This window comes from Sardina pilchardus, chromosome 9 (assembly GCF_963854185.1).
Source record: "Sardina pilchardus chromosome 9, fSarPil1.1, whole genome shotgun sequence".
Classification (NCBI taxonomy): domain Eukaryota; kingdom Metazoa; phylum Chordata; class Actinopteri; order Clupeiformes; family Clupeidae; genus Sardina; species Sardina pilchardus.
The window spans coordinates 3,212,363-3,227,362 of NC_085002.1; the positions used below are offsets into that span (position 1 = coordinate 3,212,363).

Here is a 15,000-nt window from a genome sequence, read left to right on the forward strand (position 1 = left end):
CTTTCGCGGGCATGGACAACCTCACCATCCTCCTGCTCAACGACAACGCCATCCAGGACGTGGGCGCGGCCCTCAAGGGGCTCAACTCGCTCACGCTGCTGGACGCCAGCGGCAACCAGCTGAAGAAGGTTCCGGAGAGCCTGCCGGAGATGCTGCACCAGCTCTACCTGGAGTCCAACGCCATCGACGCCATCCCCACAAACTTCCTGGGCGGCTTCACCCAGCTGCAGTACGTGAGGATGGCACACAACCAGCTGACGGACAAGGGCATCCCCGCCAACACCTTCAACGTGAGCGGCCTGGTGGAGCTGGACTTGTCCTTCAACAAGCTGGAGCGCATCCCCACGGTCAGCACCACGCTGGAGCACCTGTACCTGCAGGCCAACCAGATCAAAGGTGCGTAACACACACACGCTAGCGTGGCACACACACACACACACACGCCAGCGTGGCACACACACACACACACACGCCAGTGTGGCACACACACGGATCAGGGCACGCCACCATGGCACACACACATGCCAGCATGGCACACACAGATCAGGGCACACCAGCATGGCACACACACACCAGTATGGAACACACACCAGCATGGCACACACACACACCACCATGGCACACACACGCAAGCATGACACACACACGCCACACACATGTATTTATATTCCTATTACATGCATTTTAGCGGCTCGTCATTGGCTAGTGTGTTGGTGAAAAGTACGCCATCTGTCGGGGTGGGGAGTCTGGTGTTGGGATTAACAGCGCTGGACTGTAATTAGTCTGTGCTTTGTCCATTCTTGCAAAGGCAGCCTAACTAACGAACGTGGCCAACAGTGTCCAACCTTGTTTGCCGATTGTTTGCCGATTGTTGACACCCTATTCAAAAGTAGTATATTTTTTATGTCTTAATCCTCGGGCAAGATAGAACAACAAAACAAACATGCACCATCATCAACACTGTTGATCGTATGTGGAATCTGGCGCTAATATGGTCCCGTGTTTTCCAGAGTTCTCACTGGGGAGTTTCTGCAGCGTTGTGGACGTGATGAACTTCTCTAAGCTGAAGGTGTTGCGTCTGGACGGGAACGAGATCAGCCTCCAAGACGTCCCCACAGAGTCTGCCCTCTGTCTGCGCATGGCTGGTGAAATCGCCGTGTAATTCCGCTATTTTGCCACATGAGGGCAGAGTTTGTTCTCTGTCTCCGCACGGCTGCCGAAATCACCGTGTAATTCCGCTCTTTTGCCACACAACGGCAGAAATGCTCCACTATTTTTTTTCTTGCCCTCTGTGTCAAGTAAACTTCCTCTATTTTGAGCTGGAACAATGCCCTGTTGTCATTTCAAATACTGCAGAGTCGTCTTGTGTTGGTGTATAATTCTGTTTTGTCTGATATTTGGTGTGTGTGTGTGTGTGTGTGTGTCTATGTGTATGTATGCATGTCTGTGTACCTGCTTCCTTGCATTTACTTACTCTAAGAACAGTCCTGTGCCTGTTATGTCTGTATTTGGGCGCGAATGCGTTTTATGTTTCTATTTGTATGTTAGTTTACCTGTTTGTTTATCATTAGTCTCCTTGTTCTCTGGTCTTAGCTACTCCGAGGGAAAGGGCCAGTAGTGTTTGGGTTTACTTTTGGTGCATTCCATTTGGACGAGTGTATGAGAGCAAGCTCTGAAGTAGCAGTTGGTTGAACGATGCTGTGAGTATTTATTCAGAGAGGGATCCTTAGAGAGGCTGTTCATGTGTGTGTGTGTGTGTGTGTGTGTGTGTGTTTGTATGAGTGAGTGTGTGAGTAGAGGTGTGCTCTACCTCTCTCGCTGAACACACACACACACACACACACACACACACATTCCTCCGGTCTCAGTCTCTCTGGCTGGTCAATAAGCTGAGATGTCTGTTTATTCCAGTCGTCCTCAGTATCCTCTGTACTAACAAACATGTCTAAGACGTCTCTCTCTCGAATGAGGTGAAAAGATCCAATCCTGTTGGAATTTTCACTTTTTTGATTTCGTTGTCTGAGAATAACTACACTGCATGCACATGATTATAAATTATCTCGAATGAAAAGTTGTACGGTCATACGGATGTTTGGGGATACAATAATAAAAAAGACCTTGTTTTACTACAGAATGTCGGTGTGCTTGTTCAGTCTCAGTTTATTGGACTTTTATTTGATGTCTATTGGAGCCAAAGACCTGAGGCTGTAGGGTCAAGGTTATGTGGCTCTTTAACCTCGTCCACATAAAAAGCACATTCTTGAGAAAACAGCTATCAGCCTGCTTTTCCCTCACAAGTAGAGAAGTTGTTGTTGAAGTAACTGCTGTTGTTTTCAACGGAATATCCTCAGCTACATTACAGGTGTACTGAATATCCTCAGCTACATTACAGGTGTACTGAATATCCTCAGCTACATTACAGGTGTGTGAAGCTTCTGCACCCAGCGCTGTAGTGGAGGATAAACACAAGCAGCGTAAATGCAGTGTATCCACCTTTTACATTTCATAAATAGCGTTTATCCACCTTTTATTAAAGTTAATTCACCTCTGAAATATCAGAAATAGAGTTATCCACCAGCAATTTATCCACCTCTGAAATACCAGATAAAGAGTTCATCCACCTCTCAATAGACACACACACTGAGCCCAATGCGAGCTCATTGGCTGAAATAGTACGATGGCTCAACCCATGCCCTTGTTCTTGGTTTCCCACTGATGGAGCCCAGACTGCACCAACAGACTGAGCAGCTAGAGGGCAGTGGAGAGCAATTCACAGCCTTTGGCCTCTCCTTCTCCTCCCCTGCTGTGGTTACTGAATGGCATGATGGACATAACAGTGTTTATCACCAGAGCACCAGAGCTGTTTGTTTTCCCACAGACATTACTGTCATCATCACAGTGAGTCTTTCTTTATTATTCCATGAACAGGGGCAGTGCATTGTGGGATGTGAATCTCTCTGTGAGGATGGACTCCCAGCCCCTTTAGCATAACAGTGTAAAAACTGAACTGGGTAAGAGAGAGGTTCAAGGTCAAACAGTGAGATCTGTGAAGGTCAAACAGCAGGACCTGTGAAGGTCGTGATCAGAGGGAGGATTTCACCATCATGTTCAGGCCCACTGTAAAACAGACTCACAATCATCTGTTCAACATGCACTTAAGCAAGTAATTCTCTTACAGAGTTATGGTTTGTATGTTTATGGTTGTTGTTAACGTGACAACTGATTAATGTCATTGTTGATAGTTGCTGTTGTCATTGCTATTACTATTATGCTTAATGTAGGCTTTGTAACTTTATTTGAAACTGTTATTTTTAACTAATGGAGTACTCCTATATTGTGAACAGGGATGTAGTGGAGGCGAATCGCAAGTAAACACAGTTTATCCACCTTTGGAATTTCAGAAACAGAGTTTATCCACCTCTTATTACAGTTTATACACCTTTGAAATTACAGAAATAGAGTTTCTCCACCTCTTATTAGAGTTTATCCGTCTCTCAAAAGAGTTTAATCACCAGTTGCAACTTTTAACATAAAAAAAATCACACTGAATTATCTTCATTCACAATATGTGCACTCATTAAACACTCTAGGAGCCATTTAATACCAGAGGTATTGATATAAACATTAGACAATAGCCTCCACCATCATCAAACTTCTGAATGCCTTAAAAAAAAATAAAAAAATAAAAAACGATACCATCATACCAGATGACAATCCACCTCACCGAGATCACATAATTCATAGCTTACCCACCTCTTATTTTACCACTACACCCCTGACTGTGAATAGCTTAGGGCAAAAGCATCTGCCAAATACCATGAAGACAAACATAACCACAACCATGTTGTTCACGAGATCGCATCACTTCCCATATCCACAAGCAGTCACTGTTCCGGTAGCATTCTGGAACACTGAAGCACTGAGAGAAAGAGGAAGTTGTTCACTAAATCACATCACTTCCCACAGCTGGTCTTCCTTCCGTATCTGTATCTGTGTGTGTGGGTGTGTGTGTGTGTGTGTCTTTCTGTCATATCTGTGGTTGCGTGTGTTTGAGTTCTATATCAAATGATAAAGGGAAAAGAATAAATGAATAGAAATAATCATTTCAGATAAACTCTCACAGAAAAGTGTGTGTCAGGTTTGAACACCTGTGTTTTCAGACAGAAATCTAATCTGAGATAATTTGACAGTAATCTCTCTCTTTTTTTCTGTGGCATTTTCCATTCCCATAGCAGTAGCGGTCTGCAATCAGAGAGAACGAGAGAGAGAGAGAGAGAGAGAGAGAGAGAGAGAGAGAGAGAGAGAGAGAGAGAGAGAGAGAGAGAGAGAGAGAGAGAGAGAGAGAGAGGCCGGACACAACAGGACTCTGTTGACAGGATTTGGGTTTGGAATGCTAGTGATCTGGACATCGCTCCTTCCATATGTCACCGGTATACTGTACAGTATAGGCAGAAGAAACCCATAGGAGCAGAGAGAACACACTAGCCTTCTGCTGAGCTCAGGAGAGAGAGCACTATTATGGAACCATAGGAGCAGAGAGAACACGCTAGCCTTCTGCTGAGCTCAGGAGAGAGAGCACTATTATGGAACCATAGATTAGCCCTTTCACCAGCGCTGCCATGGTGACGGATGACCCGTCAAGTCTGACAATGAAGTTTTTGTGTTGCTTTAATTTCACCACCATCAATCAGATATGTTGCTATTCCAAACATCCCATCTGTTGATAATGCGGAACTCAAACTTCCTTCATGGGGTTGGGGATAGTATATATGATGAGCAGTGTACTTTGAATTAGCGCAGTTGCTATGGCACCTCACTGATTGGCTGGAATAGTGTTTCTCATGGTGTTTTCTGAGCCTTCTTGATTTCCACAGAGTATTTTGTTTCTTTTTTACCCACCTGACCGAAGCAGACTGTTTGAGAAAAATGACTAACTTTACACTTTTAATTTTAAGTTTTAGGTATTGTACATTTGGCTGGGTGAACCCTGCCTGAACTTCCGGGGAATTTGAATTTTGCCCGGTAGCTCAGGAAACCAGCAGATCTATCTCCTCTGTTTACTGCCAGAACCTTTGGCTCCAATCAGAAACGGCCATACTCTAGTCCTGGCATGCTATTGGCCGGTGACGTGGCGATAACGAAACTTAAGCGATGCGAAGTGCAGTAGAAACAAAGCGCAGCCTCCCCAGACTAATGTACAATCTTAAAAGATTGAGCTTAGTATGGTGAAAACCAGACTAATTGTACATGTCATACACAGAAGAAATTCACTGTGCATTACATAAATAAAAGCTATAAAACAACAGAAAGTAAAGTATAAAATGGAATCAAAATGTAGAATATAAATGTTCATTATTGTATATACACAATAGTATGACCCGTATCATTGTGCACACACACATTAAGATGACCCATATGATGAAATCTCCAGCATTCACCCTGCTTTGATAAACTGCTGCTGGGTAGAATAACTAAGCCTCCTGCAGCTCAGGCCTCTGTCCTTTTGAAATGGAGTGAATCCCAACAACAGAGGTTTATGTCACAGGACTGAATATAGTCACAACAGCTGTGGTAGGAACACGCATGAGGTGGCAACCTGAAGCCTCTTAATGATATGATGAGCATCACTTCTCTGCAGCCTTAATAAGCAGGATTAGCAAGGCGTGTACACCTAGCAAGCATGAGAAGAGAGCCAAGACAGGCTCCTTTATGTTACAATGTGTGTTTAGCACAAAGGGGCCCCCCCAATTTTCCGGCACACCACACCCTGACCAGACGGTGAGGAGTTAATGTGTAATTCACCACAAGATCCCGGCGTGCCCACAGAGAGCTGGGCTGTTTGCTACGTGCTTCGCCGCTCCGAGAGGTTGACTGATGACTCCGACGAGACGAGAGATTGCGGCAGGAGACGGTTGGATGTGGGCAGGGGAGGTGATGAGGAAGTTCACTCTGTTTTTTTTACGCAGAATTGTGGAGAAATATCTGAACAAACATATGAAATACTAAATGATCTACTTACTGAAGTTGATAACACATAGCCAACTCAGATTGGATTACATTTCTTTGTGTTACTGTTTAATTTGTGTGGGCGTCTGTAAGCACAAAGTTATCTTGCAAGAGAGAGAGACAGAATACAGAGAGAAAAAAGACACAAGGACAGACAGACAGACAGACAGACAGAACTATGAATCTAGATATAGCTACATGACATGATGTTGATAACACATTGCAAACACAGATTGGATAACTTTTTTTGTTACGGTTTAATTTGTGTGGGCGTCGGTAAGCACAAAGGTATTTTGAAAAAAAGTGTATAATAAGTAAAAACAGATCTTTTATCGTATTTTTACCTATTAAATTCCCATAGAGACAGGCAGAATTGTATTTTTAAAAGATTTATTTTTATTTCATGGATCCAGGATACTAAGCAATGCTGATAAAGTTCCTTGGCCTTTTGAATTAAGGTTGACACACATCATCACATACCCTTCACCAAGACACTATGAACTAATTCTCCATTTGGGAATATACAATGTAACTACAATATAATTTTCAGGGCAGTTCATATCATGTCCCCTCAGCTCTGGCTATCTGAAGTCCTGGCACTATCACAACATGGAGGAAACTGATGGAGTTGAAATCTGTGATAGTAAGAATGCACACCGTAATGTTCTGTGTTAGTTGCATTGTTGAAGCTGCAGGACAGTGTTTCATGCGAGTTAAAAGAAACAAAACCATGTTACAGTAATGCCATATATTAACTGCCCCCGTGTATTGACCTCATAGCTGAAGAAATGTTGCAATGTAGGCTACGGCTAATAGTTGGGAAATGACAGTAGTGCTCTTTACAAAATCCATAGCTCTGTTGAATATCAGAGAGGTTGGTACAGAGCCAAACCAGCCCAGCTATCAGACGGAGAGGAAGGACAGAGTGAGTTGGAGTCTGAATATGAGTGAGTGAGCAACACACTCCTGAGAGCATGGTGGGGGCTATTTGTGAAACACGAGGGGTCAATCATCCACTTGCCCAGCAAATATAAGGGCCCCTTCCTCCTCTCAAAGGCCAAAGCATCATAACGACCTTGAGCAGTATAACATAGCTAATCATAATAACAAGCTAAAAGGTCTGGAGGCCTCACTCTTTCTGCTGACAAAAGGTATTTATGTTACCATGCTCCCTCATATATTTGAACGACATATGGAGCAAGGTAAACTTGTAAAACTTGTAGGCCTATATCTCCACCCAACACATCAGATATACCGAGACTGTGACACTGACACAGATTCGATGTGAGACTGCATGGCTGCCCCGAGTCTACCTGCATGCGCCAGCGTCACCGGGCGTGGTTAGAGAAGGGGAGGGGGCCTCGGGGTTAAGAATGGAGGAGCTCGCATTGCCGTGTTGTCAGTCTGCCTCAGGTGCGCAAATTTGTCAGGTGTCAAACGTTTTACCGGCAGCATCGAGACATGAGGAAGTACTGGTGGAGCGGTTTGACCGGACTGGTGTTTTGGAACCCAAAAACCAGCGATAAGGTAAAGACAAATTACAATGTGACGATTATCGATTGGTTAAACAAAATCACGCATATGCTGTACCGCATTGGAAAGAAACCAGATAAGATAACTGTCTCACCTAAAAGCAGCCTGCCGCTGGCAAAGGATAGGATCATTTTCAGCCTGCTCGGTCTACCAGCGCTTGTTTTTTAACATGGTCAGTCAGAATTGATTATTTGACACGTACTAGGTAATCAGACCTGTTTAGTCTTTTGTCGAAGCTTATTTGATTGATTTTACAACGTGCACGATGCTGTCCACGTATAAACAACTATACAATCTCATAAAATCGAAAAGCCTAATAATAATATAATAATAATAATAATAATAGTAATGATAATTGCAATAATAATAACAGTGATATTGATAACCACAACTATCATAAATGTTCTCATCTTTACAAAACCAGCATAATAACCATGACTCTGTTACAGAAGTTGTTCAGTGCAAGGTGAACTGATGAGTATCTAAACATTTCTTGAAATCCCCAAAGAATCTCAAGAATGCATTAGGCTACACACATTACATTTGGTAACTCATTCCACCAAAGAGGAATCTCAGAGGCAAAAAGACCTGACTGTGACTTCTTCGTGTTGATGGATGGTCTCACAGCACACATCAGAGGATTATAGTGGTCAAGTGGTCGACTTATTCTGATAGACACACTTTTCCTACATTCCATAAGCTACGGATGTAAATCCATGGCAAATCCTCATTTCCTATTTTGTCAGATCCGAGAGGCAGAGAGATATAAACATGTATGTTCTGTGTGTGTGTGTTGACCCCTGTCAAAGGATGTGTGTTGGTGCCGCTCATGGAATACTTGTCCTCGGGTATACAGAATGCCAAGGAAACTATAAAACTTAGATCAATATGAAAATATTTTGGAAATTGAAATATGATCTCTACTGCCCTCTTAATAAATTCTCGTATCTTCACAAGTTAAAGTGTTGTTTAAAAGGCCTACCTACCCATGAGCCTATAGGCCTAAAAGGCATTACCTACCCATGAGCCTTTTAATAAATGTCCTGAGCTGATCATGAAATCATACTGTATGTGCATGCTAATCCATGGTCCACATCTCATGTGATGAATGTATGCCTATACCTCCTAACTGATGGTTTGGGAGACCTCATGTGATTTGTGTTTAATGTAGCCTTCAGTTTCTGGAGTCAAGAGTTAAACCAGTAAAGCCAAACCACGTCTGACCAGATTCTGCGGGTCTGGGAGAGCAGCTCCTTTCCTTGGAGCACACTTAGGAAAGCGCTAAACCGGAACGTGTCTGTGCAATAAACACATTTGTATGCAAAGTGCGGCCTGTTTTCTTCTTTGATGTAGCATATATATGTTTAGTCAAGCTCTCTAGAAAAAGACTAAGTAACTTAGTGAAGTCTGCTCCTGCCGTGCAATTCCCTTCCAACCAGACGGATACATTAAATGAGTGCATCTCTTCACTGCTGTCTGCATCTTGACTGAGTCATGCCCTTAGTGATCAGTCCATAGGGGGTTTTTTTACATTTACAGTGTACATTTACAAATGTACATACTGTATTTATTCTTATACATAGCCTTGTTCTAGTGCCCTACTGCCCTTCATTCTATTCTTACTGGTCTGACTCTGTATTTATTGTTAAGTGTTGTACTTTGAGAGCAAAGATAAACTGAGTCAACTTCCTGGTTTGTTTACGCAAACTTGGCCAATAAAGCTGATTCTGATTCTGTGTTCTGATTCTGATTCTGTGTTCTGATTCTGATTCTGATTCTGTGTTCTGATTCTGATTCTGATTCTGATTCTGTTTCTGTGTTCTGATTCTGTTGCTCTGGTTCTGAGTCTGTTGTTTTGATTCTGATTCTGATTCTGTTGTTCTGATTCTGTGCTCTGATTCTGATTCTGTTGTTCTGATTCTGATTCTGTTGTTCTGATTCTGATTCTGATTCTGTGTTCTGATTCTGATTCTGTTGTTCTGATTCTGTGGTCTGTGTTCTGATTCTGATTCTGTGTTCTGATTCTGTGTTCTGATTCTGATTCTGATTCTGTTGTTCTGATTCTGATTCTGTTGTTCTGATTCTGTGTTCTGTTGTTCTGATTCTGATTCTGTGTTCTGATTCTGTGTTCTGTCCTGTCAGGAGGTCGTCCAAGGTCATGGGGCGCAGAAGATGGACGCCCACGTGGGCAGCGGGGACGAGAACGCTGAGCGGGGCAACTGGAGCAACAAGAGGGAGTACATGCTGTCCATGGTGGGCTACGCCGTGGGGCTGGGCAACGTCTGGAGGTTCCCCTACCTCACCTACAAACACGGCGGCGGTGAGTGAGTGCTATGCTGTCTGCAGAGCACTTCATACAGTACATGCTGCCTGCAGTGCACCTCATGCAGTACAGTACATGCTGCCTGCATAGCACTTCATACAGTACAGTACATGCTGCCTGCATAGCACTTCATACAGTACATGCTGCCTGCATAGCACTTCATACAGTACAGTACATGCTGTCTGCATAGCACCACATACAGTACAGTACATGCTGCCTGCATAGCACTCTGACTATAGAAGTTGACTTTGTTGGATCTTCTATCTATACATGCTGTATGCAGGGCACTCCCACTAGCTGACTACAGTATGTACAGTACGACATTCTATCTATACTGCTTCTGTTACACTCTATTTAATAGAGTCCAAAGTGCTGTACACAGTGCATAAGCTAACAAATAATACAATAGAATAAAATAGATAAGCAAATAAAAACACGGTGTGTTTTAAGCCTGGATTTGAAAAGGGTTATTGAGGGGGCATTTCTGATGTCAAGTGGCAGTTGGTTCCACAGCTGGGGGCCAGCAACAGAAAAGGCTCTGTCACCTTTTTGCTTTAGCCGGGACTGTATATGATGCATACTCCTATATACTCCTTATATGCTCCTTATATACTCCTTATATGCTCCTTATGTCTGACACTACTGCCTGTGAGCGTTCAGGCTGTGCATGTTCCACAGCATACAGCATAATATGGCGAGATTAGAGGTTAACCAATAACCATCAACCCCACAGTCCCCAGCTGCTGAGCCCCGCGAGTGCTCCCAGCAGCAGCGTATTGACACACACACACACACACACACACACACACACACACACACACACACACACACACACACACACACACACACACACACACACACACACACTCTATCTATCGCCAGCGAACGCAATGGAGGTCGGCTGCTAGTGATGTCCGCTGTTGACTGTGTTCAAGACGGGGGGTGGGGGTGGTGGTGGTTTGGGGTGTGTGTGTGGTCGGGGGGGTTGTCTATTTCCTTCGGTCAGCATTGTCCATTGTATTTTGGTGTGCATGCTGCCTTCTTGGCATGGTTGAATAAAGGTAAAATAATTGTGTGTGTTGATCACTCTTTATGCATGCATAGTTTACTATCTATGAATGCCTTGTTTACTCTTTATGTGAACATTGTTTACTCTATGCATTGTTTAGTCTTTACGTATGCCTTGTTTACTCTTTATGTATGCATTGTTTAGGTGCTTTCCTCATTCCGTACACCATCATGCTGGCGGTGGCTGGAGTTCCCCTGTTCTTTCTGGAGAGCTCGCTGGGCCAGTTTGCCAGCCAGGGCCCCATCAACGTGTGGAGAGCTGTGCCCATACTGCAAGGTGAGATACCCAGGAGTCTTAAGAGTCTTCTCTCATTGCATGGTGTCAGCTCTACTCTATTCGATTTAGCTACCGGGTGTTTGTTTTCCACTGCAACAAAGTACCCCCATAAGCTAGCCGATTGCCATAGCAACGCTGAAGTAAACAACTGTAACGTCGTTAACGTCACCTTTTGGTATCGCTTCAGCTTGCTTGGATCCTCAATGGAGGTGATACCAAAAATATTACCAGGTGCCAGGTACCAGTTGTTGCCAATGGAAAACCAAAAAAAAAAAGCGAATCCCATAGTGCAAGGCGAGAGATTGATGTGATTAAAAGGGCTAAATCACGTATGTGGAATACCCCCCAGGAGTCTTAGTTAGCCCTCAGGGTCACTAGCTGGGTCAACTCCTCTTAAGCAAACCCAAAGAGAGAAGGGTCATCTTGGCCATCGAGGTCTTGTTTGCTCACTTTGGGCTAAAGGGAAAGATTAAGATGCCTTTTCTCAGAGCACTCCTCACCACCAGACTATAGTGCGTTGGGTTATTGTGACCATGACCAGACTATAGTGTGTTGGGTTATTGTGGCCATGACCAGACTATAGTGTGTTGGGTTATTGTGACCATGACCAGACTATGGTGTGTTGGGTCATTGTGACCATGACCAGACTATAGTGCATTGGGTTATTGTGGCTACGACTAGACTGTGTTGGGTTGTTGTGACCATGATCAGACTATAGTGCATTGGGTTATTGTGGCTACGACTAGACTGTGTTGGGTTGTTGCGACCATGACCAGACTATAGTGCATTGGGTTATTGTGGCTACGACTAGACTGTGTTGGGTTGTTGTGACCATGACCAGACTATAGTGCATTGGGTTATTGTGGCTACGACTAGACTGTGTTGGGTTATTGTGGCCATGACCAGACTATAGTGCGTTGGGTTATTGTGGCCATGACCAGACTATAGTGTGTTGGGTTATTGTGGCCATGACCAGACTATAGTGTGTTGGGTTATTGTGGCCATGACCAGACTATAGTGTGCTGGGTTATTGTGGCCATGACCAGACTATAGTGCATTGGGTTATTGTGGCCATGACCAGACTATAGTGTGTTGGGTTATTGTGGCCATGACCAAACTATAGTGTGTTGGGTTATTGTGGCTATGACCAGACTATAGTGTGTTGGGTTATTGTGGCCATGACCAGACTATAGTGGGTTGGGTTTGTGGCCATCCATTGCAATGGCAGAGGGCTGATGGTTTACTGTTGTGTCCATTTTGTAGAAAAGAGTAATATGTTTTATTAGGTTTGACGATGACCTTGTGTTGAACAACACAATTTACTCCATTTAGACCTTGGCTTCCTTCATGGTCAAGCTCGTAAAGGCTAATGCCAGTTTACGAGATCGTTACTGGTGAACCACTTTGTTTACTATGGTGGTGCCCCATGCAGTTCAAACACTTTGTTTACTATGGTGCCCCATGCAGTTCAAACACTTTGTTTACTATGGTGCCCCATGCAGTTCAAACACTTTGTTTACTATGGTGCCCCATGCAGTTCAAACACTGAACAACTGAGAAGTGAACCATTTACAGCCGACTCTAGCATTAGTAATCGTAATACCGTAATTTCCCGACTATTAGCCGCGGCTTATACATTGATTTTGCAAAATTTCTTCAGCTATGAGGTTAATACAGGGGTGCAGTTAACATGGTGTTAATATGTTTTTTTGTCTTTTATCTTGCATAAAACACTGTCCTGCGGCTTATACACAATGCGGCTTATATGCGGGAAATTACTGTATCTCAACTCTAGCATTAGTAATCGTAATATCTCAACTATTTTAAAATATTTCAACTCTTGATCGCTCTGCAGGTGTTGGAATCACCATGGTGATTGTGAGTACGCTGGTGTCTGTCTACTACAACGTGATCATCGCGTACAGCCTCTTCTACCTGTTCGCGTCCTTCCAGTACCCGCTCCCCTGGAGCTGTGCTGCCTGGTACGGAGACAACTGCACCATGTCCCCCAGAGGTTTGTCCCACCGTTCACGCTCGATGGAGTTTTAAGGCCCCTACCGTCAACTTCAACCCTGACCTTATCCCTTAACCCCTAACCCTTAACCCTTAACCCCTAACCCTTGCCTAACCCTAGTGCCTCACATGCAGCGCTGCCTGGAATATGACGTTGGGGGCTTAAAACACCAAGTAAACACTGAACCCTGAAACAGGATTAATGACAAGAATCACATTCCAATACACTGTAACAGGAACGTTTTAGCAGGCTGAATTTAGATACAGCAAGTCACCATTTTAACAATTGCTGAAAGAAGAGGTGTTGTTTACATATTTGCATTACTTCATGTGCCAGTGTGCATGGCATTGCAGAGCTTGGATCCCTCCAACTCAAAGCCAATCATGTGGCACAAAAGAGCTAAATGTGTTGCATGTTAAGTTGTCATTTAACGCCATTGAAAAACACCCGAGAAACCGGTTGATCCAGTTTTCACCTAGACTACACTTAACGTACCTTAAGGAGTTCCTTGTGCATGGCAGACTGGTGCTGATAGCTGCTTGAGTGGCTACTGCACACCTACTGCCCATTCAGTGCATCGTCTTTTGTTTGTGTTGTTCTTTCTTTGTGTACTCAACAGAAAGAGAGAAAAATAAATACTTTTTTGTTGACGTAAACAACACGCTGTGCTGAGCTTTTGCTGAAGTGTCTAAACGTTGGTCAATGTTTTGCACCTTTTAAATAAATACTAAAGAAGACATCTGCGTTGCACCGGCGTCCCTCTTCCTTTCATACTTTGCTAAAACTTATTCTTTACTATTCTAATCAACAGTTTGCAACGAGAGTGTGAGCATCAACACGAGCCTGTTGCTGATGAACTCTAGTGTGGGATCTGAGAACTGCTCTGAGTCCAGTGCCCCAGCAGTACCTGCTAGCAGCCCCAGCGAGCAGTACTGGGAGTGAGTAGAGTCCGCTGCATTTATTCATTAATCACCACCACACATTAAACACAAGGCAACCGAAGACAAAAGTAGAACAATAACATGGCTATGAGCAGCTACTATGCTATGCTATGCTATGCTTTGCATAGTTCCACATTTTAGGTAATGGTAACATGAAATGGCCTGTGTATATTTACGCTCTAATTCATTTGATCCATTTCTTAGTTTAATGGTGTTCATACAGATTAACTGTAATCAGTGGTGTATTGGAAGCCTGTTTCAACTGCTCAATCTCTCTCTGCGAATGAGAAAATATTTGTTTTCCTAAACACATTTTAAACCTAATCTCTATGAACGCCCTCAGTGTTTGTGCTAATGCGGTTCTCTTGGTTCTAAGCGAGCGGGTTCTGTGGCGGACGGCCTCGATGGAGGAGACGGGTCCGGTGGTGTGGCACCTGGCCTTGTGTCTGCTCCTGGGATGGCTCCTCGTGGGAGCCGCCCTCTTCAAAGGCATCAAGTCCTCGGGGAAGGTGTGTGTGTGTGTGTGCGTGAGTGCGTATGTGTCTGTGTCTGTGTGTGTCTGTGTGTGCCTGTGTGTCTGCGTCTGTGTCTGTGTGTGCACACGCGTGTATGTGTGTGCACGTTTGTGTGTTTAGCTCAATAACTCTCCTTTGATTTCCATTTTAAAGTAGGTTATATTTTTCTTTGACTTAGACCTTATTGTTACAGTATATGGTTTAATGATTAAAGGTGACATAGAATGGAAATCATTTTTTTCTTGGTTTTCATGAATTATGAGAGGCTGTGCATAAACAAAGAGCTATCATGAACATGAGGTATGATTGTGCCCTCCTTCATA

General features: G+C 43.8%; 2 protein-coding genes across 2 annotated transcripts in view; both read left to right on the plus strand.

Annotated features, from left to right (window-relative positions):
* The window catches only part of fmoda (fibromodulin a), a 4,220-nt gene extending 2,823 nt beyond the window's left edge, over nucleotides 1-1,397 (plus strand). Inside the window, exons 2-3 of the mRNA XM_062545272.1 lie at nucleotides 1-396; nucleotides 1,011-1,397. The exon at nucleotides 1-396 is cut by the window's left edge and continues 581 nt beyond it. Of these exons, the coding sequence (XP_062401256.1) occupies nucleotides 1-396; nucleotides 1,011-1,162 (548 nt within the window). The 3' untranslated portion in view covers nucleotides 1,163-1,397. The remainder of the gene's footprint in view (nucleotides 397-1,010) is intronic.
* A 6,010-nt stretch (nucleotides 1,398-7,407) lies between these two features.
* The window catches only part of slc6a14 (solute carrier family 6 member 14), a 14,548-nt gene continuing 6,955 nt past the window's right edge, over nucleotides 7,408-15,000 (plus strand). Inside the window, exons 1-6 of the mRNA XM_062545273.1 lie at nucleotides 7,408-7,533; nucleotides 9,682-9,859; nucleotides 11,076-11,207; nucleotides 13,063-13,221; nucleotides 14,033-14,159; nucleotides 14,539-14,671. Coding sequence (XP_062401257.1) covers nucleotides 7,468-7,533; nucleotides 9,682-9,859; nucleotides 11,076-11,207; nucleotides 13,063-13,221; nucleotides 14,033-14,159; nucleotides 14,539-14,671 — 795 coding nt within the window. The 5' untranslated portion in view covers nucleotides 7,408-7,467. The remainder of the gene's footprint in view (nucleotides 7,534-9,681; nucleotides 9,860-11,075; nucleotides 11,208-13,062; nucleotides 13,222-14,032; nucleotides 14,160-14,538; nucleotides 14,672-15,000) is intronic.